A 15,458-nucleotide genomic window follows, 5' to 3' on the forward strand; every position below is an offset into this window, starting at 1 on the left:
GGCACATGTTAAGTGTTACATCAATATCTGTGACTGAATGGATGGACTCCTGCCTTGGCCTGCATGCCCTCTGCTTCCCCCCACCCTGAGAATTCCTGAGCCTGCATACTGTTGATGAAGGGAACGGGAGGGTTAGCTTTCAGGCCAGAGCAGCTCACACCCCACCCTCCCGTCTGTGCCCCTGAGGAAAGAGATAGAGAAGCAGAGAGTCACCTTGTTGTAGGCCAGGCTAAGGTACCTCAGCTCTGGGAAGGGCAGGGCCAGCGTCTGGTTCCTCGCTTTCAGTGACTTCAGGGGAAGAATCTCGAATATGGGAGGAAGCGCACATACCTTGGTTGTCTTAGAAGGAAAAGAAAGTCAAAGTCAAAGTGCCCTGGTGATAAGAAGTGGGCCAACAGACCCTTCCTAGGGCGTGTGGTGGATAGAATGACCATTCTAGAGAGGCTGGGTCAAAAGAGACATCCAGGGTCATAAGGGGCGATGTCATCAAGGGCCCAGAGTTCTGGCTCCAAGTTTCCTATGTCACATGGTGAGCTAGTTCTCTGGTACGCAAAGTTCCAGTTTCAAGTTCTCTGAAGCCAAAGTACAATACAGCAGTGCACCACTGCTGAGGCTCTTTGCTCTCACCTCTCACTTTCTGCCCTATAGTGGCTTATCCTGAACTTGCCCCTCTATACAGTTGGGTTAAAATTTCTCCAGAAGGTGAAAGGGCAGGGCTTGCATTGTTAAGGGGACTTTTCCTAGTGAGGAGACAGAGCAGGAGTGACCTGAGCCTTGAACACCTGCTCTGATGGGCTAGTCCACATCCTACAGTGGAGGCTCTTAGTTCCGAGATAAAACGACAGCTAAGTCCTGGACAATTTCCGGCAGGCTGTGGGGCCTGGGTGTGGCCAGTGCATCTGGCTCACTTGCAGCGTCAGTCATGGTCTCTCAGCACACCTCAGCCTGCCTTAGGGTCAACATGTTTGATCAAGTAGAAAGTGGAAGTCGCTGGATTAACCATCTAACCAGGGTAGATGCTGGGCTAATGACTGGGTTCAGATGAACTAGATTCATCTAAGCTCCATTAATTGCTGTGTAATCTCGAGCAAGTCACTTAAATTTCCTTTGCTCATTTAATGACCATTTGTGGAGCACCTACTTTTTTTTTTTTTTACAGCAATTCCTTTTTATTTATTTATTTATTTATTTATTTATTAAGTTTTTGGCCACACCCCATGGCATGTGGGATCTTAGCTCCCTGACCAGGGATCGAACCCACGCCTCCTGTGCTGGAAGGCAGAATCTTAACAACTGGACCGCTGGGGAAGTCCCTGGAGCACCTACTATTGGCCAAGTATTTTTGTCCTCTCCTGGGGTCCAACTTGTACAGCCACAAGTGAGATGGATAAGTCATGGGTGACAGTAAAACAAAAACCAGTGGCGGTGCTTGGGAACTCTCCTCTCAAGGAAATCCGAATGCAATCTCCAAGAGGCTGAGTGGAATGTGGTGGTGGTCTGGTAAGGTATCTCCTCAACTGTGCAATTCCCTACCCGGAGCGAGGCTGTGTGAGCCAAAGTGGGCAAATCAGACTGGAGCACAGAGAAGAAAAAGCCAGACAGGCTTGGGGGTTACCTAGCCCTGTCCAGGGGGCCGGAATGTCCTGATCTGAGGGCATGACTGGCTCTGCCGGGGACAGAAAGGGCCCTGTCTTAGAGTGGGATGTATCTGACAGTGATAGAGAGGCTGCTAAATGTTTCAACCATTCAACTCACTCTCTACATTCTCAGATGCCACACAGTTGGGATCTGAGCACTAAGCAACCTAATTCTGTGGCCACAAGCCCCTCTATCCCTTATGCATGCGCTTGTGTGACCTTGCTGCTCCTCCCATTCAGACGTGGAGTCTGTATCTCTTAATCCCTTGAAACTAGACTGGCTGCTGTATAATAAAGAATTTGTCTGGTCTTTGTCTTGGGTTCTTGGCACTGAGCTTCTAAAACCCTTGGAATCGCCAGAGTGATAGGAATGTCTTTGTTATGCATGACCCTTGGATCATACCCGAGTTCACGCTAATGAGATGACTTAGGATGGCAGCTGGCCATACTATAAAGACAACCGTGTGATCAGAGGATTGGAGTTTGAGCCAGCCTGACCTCTGGGGAAGGGAGAGGGGCTAGAAACTGAGTTCAATCATGTGGCCAACGGTTCGATCAATTGTGGCTATGTAATGAAACTCCAATGAAAGCTCTGAACACTGAGACTCAAGTGAGCTTCCTGGTTGGTGAACACATCAGATGTGCTGGGAGGGTGACACACTCTCATTCCACAGTAAGAGGGCAAAGAGGCTCTGTGTTTCGAACCCTCCCAGCCCTCATTATGTGTCTTTTTATTTGGCTCGTCCTGATTTGTATCCTTTATAGTCAAACTGTGATTGTAAGTATAGTGCCCTCCTGAGTTCTATCTATGAGTCGTTCTAGCAAATTATTGAACCCGAGGGGGTCACTGGAACTTTAGAATTTATTGCCAGTAGGTCAAGTAGCCTGGGGACCCCCAAACTTGCAGCTAGTGTCTGAAGTGAGGGCAGTCTTATTGGGGACTGTGCCCTTAACTTGTGGGACGCATGCTAATTCCAGGTAACTAGCATCAGAATTGTACTGCAGGAATATACTGGCCTTATGACTTTCTTTGACCAACAGAAAATGCCATTGTTTGAATTTCAGAGCCTTGCTCTCTTGGAACCCTGATGCCACCATGCTGTAAAGAAGTCCAGGATGAAAAGACAACAAAAGATGCCAAGCCTGTGACACCAAGGATTAGACCCCGGATGGTGGTGTGTTTAGCCAGGATCACTCTAGCTTTGGGGTTTTTTTGTTTTTCTTTTTCACTCTAGCTTTCGGGCAGGGTCTCTTGTTAGGAAGCTATTGGGCTTCATCCTGGTGGCAGCCTCACTTCAATGCCAGCTTGATCACGTGAGGTAGCAACCATTACTACTGAACAGCATCTGAGACCAATGGAAGCTAGTCTGTGGGCAGTGTGAGGTCTGGGACCTGCCTGTTGAGTCCGCTGCTGCATCTCCATAGGCCAGCTTAGTGCCTGGAACATGGTCGGTTCAGTGAATGGGCCTCCTCAGTGTTATATATGTAAATGCCTCTCATGGCTCCATTAACCTATTTTTGTTTATTAAAATTAATGTTTTGACTCAAGGATGCAAATATAAAGTAGGCAGTTCCTACCTCTGAGGTTGAAAATCCAGGATAAGATGAGAACACAACCTCTGAAATAGAAGAGAAACAGAATGAAGGTTGGTGAGAGCACTAACTGATCCCCGGAGAGGCCAGGGTCTGGGGCTACCACCCATTGTATGCAGCAGGGTACCTCCTAGAGGGAGTACTCATTGGCCCTGAGCTTCAGTGCTAACTGGGAAGAGGAACAGCTGTGACATGTGTCAGGTAATAAGCCCTTTGCGCTTAGAAAAAAATTCAAACCCCTTGGCCAGGCTTTTGAGGTCCTGCCTGATCTGGCCCCTGCCTACTTCTCTAATTTTATCTCATGCTACCCTGCCCCTCACTCACTATATTTCAGCCACACTGACCTTCTTCCTGACTTTGCAACATGCAAGCTCTTTCGAGCCTCAGAACTGTTGGGCAGTCAGTATTGGTCAGAAGGCAAACCAACTGTCTTAGAAGAGAAAAATGTATATAAAAGATAGTCTGTCAGAGGATTTGAAAATACTATTTGTTATATTAGTACAAATAGAGTGTGTTAAGACAGTGAATTCAGGAGAGATAAGTAACTAAGGAGGAGGCTGCAGAGTGATTTCATTCTTGGGATCATCAGACTAAGATGAGCCAATAAAGAGCTCAGTTCAACCTAATAAGGCAAAGCATCTGCTGGGACTGGATCCTGTGCAGGGACCACTCACCTTTGCCCTGACTAATGGGATCCCTTCCACATGTTAATGATATTAGGCAGAGAAGGTTACATTTAAATGAAATAAGCAATAGTATGGGTGGAACATCACACGGCATAAACAACTCCTATGACAAGGGTCTGAAAGGAATTTGGGAAAGGTTTGTGCAAGGAACAAAGTAGGAGTTAGCTGAGAGATGGGCCGTGGTCACAAGTGTAGGTGCTAAGCAGTGATCTTCTGGGCAGATAGAGAGCCCCCATATCTAGAAAGATGAACTGAGGTGCACTCTATCCAAACTCATGTCCTGGCCCTCCCCAAAATTACAGGAAGCAACTCCAGAAACCAGAACGTGCATTCTAAGTTTCAGACTGGAGACTGTTCAAGAGAAAGATGCACAGTCAAGCACTTCCTAATGTCTGAGGAAAATTAACAATATGAAAGAAAGTTATGAAATATAAAAGAAGAACTAGCATCTGAAACAAACAAAATTTAACCAAAAGAATAAAAACTTTAAATAGAATAATTAGCGTCCTCTAAGGAATTCAAAAGGCTATTTCATTCTAGAACAAAATCAGTCATTATGGAAGAGAAACTTAATAATTTTGTAATTTTAAAGTATGATAATCAAATAAAAGATTTAATAAATGTGTTGTACAGAAGAAAAGACCCACTTGAAGAGCTAATTCATAAAACGGAGAATGGAAAGGGGATAAGAAAGAAAATTTTTCCAAGATGACAGAAACCATCTTGGAAAGAATACAAAGTATCTAACAGGATAAACAAAAAAGAACTGCACACCCAGATGCATCTTACTCAAATTTCCAAAGGAAAAAATGGAAATCTTAAGAGATTCCAGGGAGCAAAAATAGGTTTCCTACAAAGGGATGGGAATCAAATTAGTGTCAGACTTCTCATTGGCAGCAATGGATTTAGAAGGCAATGGAGTAATATCTTCAAAGTTTTCAGTAAAAATTATTTTAAGGCTAGAGTTCTCTATTCATCAAACTAGCATTCAAGTATGATAACAAAATAAAGGTAATTTTGGATATTTTATGGGCTAAGAAAAATCTACTCTATGCAAACCCTCTTTGAAAGAATCATTCAAACAGCAAAATGAAAAGAAATACAGAATAGGAAACTATCTTTGTGACTATGAGAAAGGGAGATACTTCTCAAACAAGAACCCAAAGGCATAAACCATAAGATAAAATTGTATAGATCTGGTGTGATGCACTGAACTGTGTCATTCCCCGCCACACCCCCCCCCCCCGGCCAATTCATATGTTGAAGTCCTAACCCCTAGTACCACAGAATGTGGTTGTATTTGGAAACAGTGCCTTTAAAGAGGTAATTAAGGTTAATAAGGTCATTAGGATAGCCCTAATTCAATATGAAAGGTCTCCTTGTAAGAAGAGTAGATTAGGACATAGACAATTCAGACAGAGGGAGGACCAAATGAGGATACAGCTAGAAGGTAGCCTTCTATAAGCCAAGAAGAAAGCCCTCAAAAGAAACCAAATCTGACAACACCTTGATCTTGGACTTCTAGACTCCAGAACCATGAGAAAATAAATATCTATTGTTTAAAACAAACAGCCTATGGTATTCTGTTACAGCAGTCTTAGCAAACTAATATATTTAGGTAAATCAAAATTAAGAACTTCTCTTCAAAATGTCATCTCTACCATTACAGATGAAGTAAACAGACAGGTGATGACAGAATAAAAGAAGAAATTGAAAATATTAAAACTATCAAGGGATATGAAATAGCAATTCATAAAAGTTGAAAACCAAATGGCTAAGTAAATGAAGAAATACTTAACATCAAAAATATTTAGAAAAATGGAATTTAAAACAATGAAATATCACTTTATACCTACAAAATAACAAAACTTAGAACAATTAAAAAGTTGGGGAATATCAAGTGCAGGCAAGGTTGTAAGGAAACAGGAACCCTGATGTACTACTGGTGTGAGTGTACACTAGAGCCACCATTCTGAAGAAGCACCAGGTGGCCCTTATTTAAACTACTTATGCATATATTCTGTGATCCAACAAAACCACTCCTAGGTAAATATTCCAGAAAAACTCTGGCACAGAGGTATATGCAAGAAACATACACAAGGTAGGCGACCTAGGTGTCCATTAGCAAGGGAATAGATGAATTAAAGTGTGGTTAGAGCATAGTGTGGAATATTATGCATTAGATAAAAGGAAAGAACTGGATGGGCATACAGCAATAAGAACAATCTTAAAAACAGCGCTGAGTGAAAAAACTTAAGTAACAGAATGAGCTCAACAGCATATTACCATTATATAAACTAAAAACACATTACACACAAAATAATATATACTTTACAAGATACATCCACATATCCAGGAAAATATATCTAGCAAAAAAACCCAGATACTTACATGAAAATAGGAAATGGGTGTAGGGATTAAGAATGAAGGAGAAAAAATAAAATAGGGCAAGAGGAGCTTTATAAAGACTAATGGTTAAAGTGTTAATAACCTGAATTTTATTATTATTATTATTTTTTGTGGTACACGGGCCTCTCACTGTTGTGGCCTCTCCCATTGCGGAGCACAGGCTCCGGATGCGCAGGCTCAGCGGCCATGGCTCACGGGCCCAGCTGCTCTGCAGCATGTGGGATCTTCCCAGACCGGGGCACAAACCCGTGTCCCCTGCATCAGCAGGCGGACTCTCAACCACTGTGCCACCAGGGAATACCCTGAGTTTTATTATTAAATCAACTCTCTGCTCCTAAGTTATACACAGACACACAATAGGGAATGTAAGAAGGAGGAAGATCTGAGATATGAGCAGCTGTGGTGAGTACAGAAGTAAGTAAAACTAAGAGTTCAACCTTTCAGTGTAACTGCTGATGTGTAATTAAAAAAATTAAAACCACTCAAATCATTATTAGTGTTTATTACTTTATGGGAAGTGATGGGGTAGGGTGGAGTAGGTAAACATATATTAAGATTTTTTTCTTATTAAAGAATAACACTTGAATTTGGTTGACTCTAGGTATTGATAGACAAAGGTGAGTTTAACTATGTGGATTAAAAGGTCTAGGGTAACTACTGAAATGGAAATGAGATGTACAACTTTAAACAACTAGGGAAAAAGTAGAATTAAAAGAAAACTCATTCAGTGCTCACAGGAGGCACAAAAGAAGGAAAAAAAACATGGTAAATAGAAAACATATGGAGAAGGAAATCAAGATGGTGGAGCAGAGGGACATGGAGCTCACCTGCTCCCACAACAGTTCTCACAGAATACCTACTAAAAGCTGGCAGAAGATCTCATACAACCAAAGCTGCAAGAAAGATCCCCATGTAGCCAGGCAGGAGCAAAGGAAAAGGGAGAAGAAGAGGAATTGGGATGGGACCTGCACGCTTGGGAGGGAGCTGTGAAAGAGGAAAGCTTCCCTTACCCTGGGAACCTCCTTCACCAGTTGGGAGGTCTGCCAGGACAGACAAGGAGATTCAGAGCCCTGAGAGGAGAGTGTGGGAGCTGGCCTGCAGCCCCACAGTGTAGAGACTGACCAGCACAGATGGTCCTGGCCACGCTGCTGCATTTCCCAGCCCGAGACACGCGCCTGCTGGTGTGTGTATTGGGTGCTGAAACTTGGGCTTCAGAGAACAGACCCCAGGAAAGGACTACGTTTGGCTGTGTGGAGACAGCCTGAAGCACCTGGAGCATGGCCCAGCCCACAACTGGGGGCACATGCAGGACAGAATGTGAGTCCAGCAGAGGAGCCCCACTGTCAACACGGGAAAGGAGGGGAATGGGTCCACCACAGCAGACTTATTGTCAGCGTGCTCACAGCAGGTGTGGCTCTGGTTGCTGCAGGTTCTGTGCACTTGGTGGGCCCATGGGCAGATGCACGCCTGAGGGATGTCTGAGCTGATTACCGGCAATCCCACTGCTGGCGCCTGGGATGCAGCTCTGGTGGGTTCTCACTGGCGGGTTTGGGGGCCAGGACACACAGGCCTAAGGGCCATCTGAACTGACTATCTGTGGGCTTAGGGGACACAGCTCCTGCAGGTTTATGCGCCAGCGGCTTTGTGAGGGCACATGAATGCCTAAGGGACCTCTGAGCTGAACACCGGAGCTCCTAAGCAGAGGCGACCACCCAGGACAATGCCAGCAACAGTGATCTTTGTGGGCACTCACACAGGGTGGCGGGTGGCATCATAGAATCACACGTTCTGGCAGACAGCTCCTAGGGAAGAACACTCAGTGGCTCTTTTCCCAGTAGGAGCACTCCAGTCCCACTTACCTCACACCACAGCTTAGAACCGGATCTGGGGGCTTCTACTCCAACAGCTGGGGAGCAGACCCTGCCCCCAACAGGGCTGAGACAACCAAAGAGCAAAGAGGAGGCCCCGCCTAATATCCAGTGCAGGCTCTGGTCACCACAACACCAAACGCACCCCCTCTATCATGGGGACAAAGGCCAGCAGACCCTTAGGAAAGATGTGGCAGGCATCCATACTAAACACAGCCCTCGTACCAAAAATATTGGACACAAGCAGGCTACACAGGGAGGCTCCCACACGAAAACAGCCCTTCAAGACCACAGTAGATAACTGTTTCTCCTAAATTCATAAAGTCTGAGATATACAAGAAAAATGAAAAAGCAGAGGAATTATTCCCAATTAAAAGAACAAGAGAAATCCCCTGAAAGAAAACAATGAAACAGACCTCTGCAGTCTACCAGACCCTGAGTTCAAAAAGGAGGTAATAAAAATCCTGAAGGAATTAAGAAGGGCTATGAATAGAAATGTGGATCACTGTAACGGGGAACTAGAAACTATAAAGAGGAGCCAATCAAAATTAGATAACTCAATTGCTGAGATGAAAACTGAGTTAAAGGCGATGAATAGCAGGTCAAATAATGCAATAGAACAAATAAGTGATCTGGAAGGTAGAGTAACAGCAATCCACCCAATCAGAACAGCAGACAGAAAGACAACAGAAAAAAAAATGAAAGCAACATATGAGATCTATGAGATAATATAAAGCATGCCAATATATGCATAATAGGAATCTCAGAAGAAGAAAGAGAAAGGAGATTTAAAATGTATTTGAAGAAATTATGGCTGAAAACTTCCCAAACCTAAAGAAGGAAACAGATATCCAGGTATAGGAAGCACAGAGGGTCCCAAACAAGATGAACCCCAACAGACCTACTCCAAGACATACCATAATTAAAATGGCAAAATTTAAAGTTAAAGAGAAGATTCTAAAGGCAGCAAAAGAAAAACAAAGTCAGTTACAAGGGAAACCCCACAAGGCCATCAGCTAATTTCTCTAGAGAAACTTTGCAGGCCAAAAGGGAGTGGCAAGATATATTCAAAGTACTGAAAGGGAAAAACCTGTAACCTAGGATACACTACCGAGGCAAGATTATCACTTAGAGTAGAAGAATAGATAAAAAATTTCTCAGATAAGCAAAAACTAGAAGAATACAGCAATACTAAACATATCTTAAAAGAAATATTGAAAGATCTTCTCTAAACAGAAAAGAAGCAAGAACATATAGGAAAGGGAAAATCACAATAGAAAAGGTAAATATATAAAAGGACTGAAGATCACTTAAATAAGCCAGTATATAGATTAAAAAAAAACAACCAAATTATATGAAAGCAATTATAACTACAGTGAACAGCAAAAGGATAAACATGAAGATGTAAAATAGGACATCAAAATCATGAAATGTTGGGGAGGGGAGTAAGAAAATCTAGATCTTTTAGAATGTGTTTGAGCTTATATGACCACCAGTCTAAAGCAAGTAGATATGGATTAACATACTTGAAAACCAGGGTAACCACAAATGAAAACATACAATAGATTCACAAAAGCTAAAAAGAAAGGAACTCAAGCGTAATACAAAAGAAAGTCATCAAACTACAAAAGGAAAACAAAAAGAAGAAGAAAGGAACAAAGAAGAAATACAAAACTGACTGGAAAATAAGATTTTAAATGGCAGTAAATACATACTTATCAATAATTACTTTAAATGTCAATGGACTAAATGCTCCAATCAAAAGACATAGAGTGGCAGATTGGATAATAAAACAAGAACCTACAATATGCTGCCTACAGGAGACCCACTTTAGGGTGAAAGACACATACAGATGGAAAGTGAGGGGATGGAAAAAGATATTTCATGCAATGACATGAAAGCAGGGGTAGCAATACTCATATGAGACAAAACAGACTTTAAAACTAAGGCCACAAAAAAAGACAAAGGATGCTATATCATGATAAAAGGATCAATACAAGAAGAGGATATTACACTTGTTAACATATATGCACCCAAAATAGGAGCACCTAAATACATAAAACAAATACTAACAGACATAAAGGGAGAAATTGATGGTAGTACAATAATAGTAGGAGACTTTAACACCCCACTGACATCAATGGACAGATCTTCCAGACAGAAAATCAATAAGGCAACAGAGATCCTAAATGACACAATAGGACAGTTAGATTTCACTGATATCTAAAGGACACTACATCCAAAAAAACTGGAATACACATTCTTTTCAAGTGCACAGGGAACATTCTCCAGGATAAATCACATACTAGTTCACGAAACAAGCATCAACAAACTTAAGAGAATACAAATTATTTCAAGCATCCTTTCTGACCACAACAGCATGAAACTAGAAATCAACCACAGAAAGAAAAATGAGAAAAAAGCAATTACACGGAAACTAAACAACATGCTATTAAAAAACCAATGGGCCGACAGTAAAATCAAAGAGGAAATAAAAAATATCTCAAGATAAACGACAATGAAAACACAACCATACAAAATGTATGGGATGCATCAAAAGCAGTTTAGAGGAAAAGTTCATAGCAATACAGGCCTTCCTCAAAAAAAAACAAGAATAAAGATGGCGGAAGAGTAAGAAGCAGAGATCACCTTCCTCCCCACAGATACACCAGAAATACATCTACATGTGGAACAACTCCTACAGAACACCTACTGAACGCTGGCAGAAGACCTCAGACCTCCCAAAAGGCAAGAAACCCCCCACGTACCTGGGTAGGGAAAAAGAAAAATGAATAAACAGAGACAAAAGGATAGGGACGGGACCTGCACCAGTGGGAGGGAGCTGTGAAGGAGGAAAGGTTTCCACACACTAGGAAGCCCCTTCGCGGGCGGAGACTGCAGGTGGCGGAGGGGAAAAGCTTCGGAGATGCAGGGGAGAGCACAGCAACAGGGGTGCGGGGGGCAAAGCGGGGAGATTCCCACATAGAGGATTGGTGCTGACCAGCACTCCCCACCCCAGTCCAAGAGGCTTGTCTGCTCCCCCGCCGGGGCGGGCGGGGCTGGGAGCTGAGGCTCGGGCTTAGGTCGGAGCGCAGGGAGAGGACTGGGGTTGGCGGCGTGAACACAGCCTGCAGGGGGTTAGTGTGCCATGGCTAGCCGGGAGGCAGTCTGGGGAAAAGTCTGGACCTGCCAAAGAGGCAAGAGACTTTTTCTTCCCTCTTGGTTAACTGGTGCACGAGGAGAGGGGATTAAGAATGCTGGTTAAAGGAGCTCCAGAGTCGGGCGCGAGCCACGGCTAAAAGCGCGGACCCCAGAGACAGGCATGAGACACTAAAGCTGCTGCTGCCGCCAACAAGAAGCCTGTGGGCGAACACAGGTCACTCTCCACACCCCCCTTCCGGGGAGCCTGTGCAGCCCACCACTGCCAGGGTCCCATGATCCAGGGACAACTTCCCCGGGGGAACGCACAGCGAGCCTCAGGCTGGTGCAAGGTCACGCTGGCCTCTGCCGCCGCAGGCTCGCCCCACACTCCCTCCCTACCCCGGGCCTGAGTGAGCCAGGGCCCCTGAATCAGCGGCTCCTTTAACCCGGTCCTCTCTGAGTGAAGAACAGAGGCCCTCCAGCGACCTACACACAGAAGTGGGGCCAAATCCAAAGCTGAGCCCCTGGGAGCTGTGAGAACAAAGAAGAGAAAGGGAAATCTCTCCCAGCATCCTCAGGAGCAGTGGATTAAAGCTCCACAATCAACTTGATGTACCCTGCATCTGTGGAATACATGAATACACAACGAATCATCCCAAATTAAGGAGCCATGTGAATGAACGGCTCTTGGTGCTGCAGCCAGGAGTTAGTGCTGTGCCTCTGAAGTGGGAGAGCCAACTTCAGGACACGGGTCCACAAGAGACCTCCCAACTCCACATAATATCAAACGGCGAAAAGCTCCCAGAGATCTCCATCTCAACACCAGCACCCAGCTTCACTCAACGACCAGCAAGCTACAGTGCTGGACACCCTATGAAAAACAACTAGCAAGACAGGGACACAACCCCACCCATTAGCAGAGAGGCTGCCCAAAATCATAAGTCCACAGACACCCCAAAACACACCACCAGACGTGGACCTGCCCACCAGAAAGACAAGATCCAGCTTCATCCACCAGAACACAGGCACTAGTCCCCTCCACCAGGAAGCCTACACAACCCACTGAACCAACCTTAGCCACTGGGGACAGACACCAAAAACAACGGGAACTACGAACCTGCAGCCTGCAAAAAGGAGACCCCAAACACAGTAACATAAGCAAAATGAGAAGACAGAAAAACACACTGCAGATGAAGGAGCAAGATAAAAACCCACCAGACCTAACAAATGAAGAGGAAATAGGCAATCTGCCTGAAAAAGAATTCAGAATAATGATAGGAAAGATGATCCAAAATCTTGGAAATAGAATAGACAAAATGCAAGAAACATTGAACAAGGACCTAGAAGAACTAAAGATGAAACAAACAATGATGAACAACACAATAAATGAAATTAAAAATACTCTAGATGGGATCAATAGCAGAATAACTGAGGCAGAAGAACGGATAAGTGACCTGGAAGATAAAATAGTGGAAATAACTACTGCACAGCAGAATAAAGAAAAAAGAATGAAAAGAACTGAGGACAGTCTCAGAGACCTCTGGGACAACATTAAATGCACCAACATTCGAATTATAGGAGTTCCAGAAGAAGAGAAAAAGAAAGGGACTGAGAAAATATTTGAAGAGATTATAGTTGAAAACTTCCCTAATATGGGAAAGGAAATAGTTAATCAAGTCCAGGAAGCACAGAGAGTCCCATACAGGATAAATCCAAGGAGAAATACGCCAAGACACATATTAATCAAACTGTCAAAAATTAAATACAAAGAAAGCATATTAAAAGCAGCAAGGGAAAAACAACAAATAACACACAAGGGAATCCCCATAAGGATAACAGCTGATCTTTCAGCAGAAACTCTGCAAGCCAGAAGGGAGTGGCAGGACATATTTAAAGTGATGAAGGAGAAAAACCTGCAACCAAGATTACTCTACCCAGCAAGGATCTCATTCAGATTTGATGGAGAAATTAAAACCTTTACAGACAAGCAAAAGCTGAGAGAGTTAAGCACCACCAAACCAGCTCTACAACAACTGCTAAAGGAACTTCTCTAGGCAAGAAACACAAGAGAAGGAAAAGACCTACAATAACGAACACAAAACAATTTAGAAAATGGGAATAGGAACATACATGTCGATAATTACCTTAAATGTAAATGGACTAAATGCTCCCACCAAAAGACACAGATTGGCTGAATGGATACAAAAACAAGACCCATATATTTGCTGTCTACAAGAGACCCACTTCAGACCTAGAGACACATACAGACTGAAAGTAAGGGGATGGAAAAAGATATTCCAGGCAAATGGAAACCAAGAGAAAGCTGGAGTAGCAATTCTCATATCAGATAAAATAGACTTTAAAATAAAGACTATTAGAAGAGACAAAGAAGGACATTACATAATGATCAAGGGAGCGATCCAAGAAGAAGATATAACAATTGTAATTATTTATGCACCCAACATAGGAGCACCTCAATTCATAAGCCAAATACTAACAGCCATAAAAGGGGAAATCAACAGTTAACACATTCATCGTAGGGGACTTTAAACCCCATTTTCACCAATGGACAGATCATCCAAAATGAAAATAAATAAGGAAACACAAGCTTTAAATGATACATTAAAAAAGATGGACTTAATTGATATTTATAGGACACTCCATACAAAAACAACAGAATACACATTCTTCTCAATTGCTCATGGAACATTCTCCAGGACAGATCATATCTTGGGTCACAAATCAAGCCTTGGTAAATTTAAGAAAATTGAAATTGTATCAAGTATCTTTTCCAACCACAACGCTATGAGACTAGATATCAATTACAGGAAAAGATCTGTAAAAAATACAAACACATGGAGGCTAAACAATACACTACTAAATGATCAAGAGATCACTGAAGAAATCAAAGAGGAAATAAAAAAATACCTAGAAACAAATGACAATGGAGACACGATGACCCAAAATCTATGGGATGCAGCAAAAGCAGTTCTAAGAGGGAAGTTTATAGCAATACAATCCTACCTCAAGAAACAGGAAACATCTCGAATAAACAACCTAACCTTGCACCTAAAGCAATTAGAGAAAGAACAAAAAAACCCCAAAGTTAGCAGAAGGAAAGAAATCATAAAAACCAGATCAGAAATAAATGAAAAAGAAATGAAGGAAACGATAGCAAGATCAATAAAACTAAATGCTGGTGCTTTGAGAAGATAAATAAAATTGACAAACCATAAGCCAGACTCATCAAGAAAAAAAGGGAGAAGATTCAAATCAATAGAATTAAAAATGAAAACGGAGAAGTAACAACTGACACTGCAGAAATACAGAAGTTCATGAGAGATTACTACAAGCAACTCTATGCCAATAAAATGGACAACCTGGAAGAAATGGACAAATTCTTAGAAAGGCACAACCTGCCAAGACTGAATCAGGAAGAAATAGAAAATATGAACAGACCAATCACAAGCACTGAAATTGAAACTGTGATTAAAAATCTTCCAACAAACAAAAGCCCAGGACCAGATGCCTTCACAGGCGAATTCTATCAAACATTTAGAGAAAAGCTAACACCTATCCTTCTCAAACTCTTCCAAAATATAGCAGAGGGAGGAACACTCCCAAACTCATTCTACGAGGCCACCATCACCCTGATACCAAAACCAGACAAGGATGTCACAAAGAAAGAAAACTACAGGCCAATATCACTGATGAACATAGATGCAAAAATCCTCAACAAAATACTAGCAAACAGAATCCAACAGCACATTAAACGGATCATACACCATGATCAAGTGGGGTTTATTCCAGGAATGCAAGGATTCTTCAATATACGCAAATCAATCAACGTGATATACCACATTAACAAATTGAAGGAGAAAAACCGTATGATCATCTCAATAGATGCAGAGAAAGCTTTTGACAAAATTCAACACCGATTTATGATAAAAATCCTGCAGAAAGTAGGCACAGAGGGAACCTTCCTCAACATAATAAAGGCCATATATGACAAACCCACAGGCAACATCGTCCTCAATGGTGAAAAACTGAAAGCATTTCCACTAAGATCAGGAACAAGACAAGGTTGCCCACTGTCACCACTCTTATTCAACATAGTTTTGGAA

The 15,458-nt window shown here is 42.7% G+C and overlaps 1 protein-coding gene across 4 annotated transcripts in view; it reads right to left on the reverse strand.

Moving 5' to 3' along the window:
* Window positions 1-15,458, reverse strand: part of XRRA1 (X-ray radiation resistance associated 1) — a 102,973-nt gene that overhangs the window by 30,260 nt on the left and 57,255 nt on the right. For all 4 annotated transcript variants that reach the window (XM_079930157.1, XM_079930158.1, XM_079930155.1 and 1 more), the window contains 2 exons: window positions 3,216-3,256; window positions 214-339 (listed from right to left, as the gene is read on the reverse strand). In XM_079930157.1, the coding sequence (XP_079786283.1) occupies window positions 214-339; window positions 3,216-3,256 (167 nt within the window). The remainder of the gene's footprint in view (window positions 1-213; window positions 340-3,215; window positions 3,257-15,458) is intronic.

Source organism: Stenella coeruleoalba, assembly GCF_951394435.1.
Source record: "Stenella coeruleoalba genome assembly, chromosome: 8".
Lineage (NCBI taxonomy): Eukaryota > Metazoa > Chordata > Mammalia > Artiodactyla > Delphinidae > Stenella > Stenella coeruleoalba.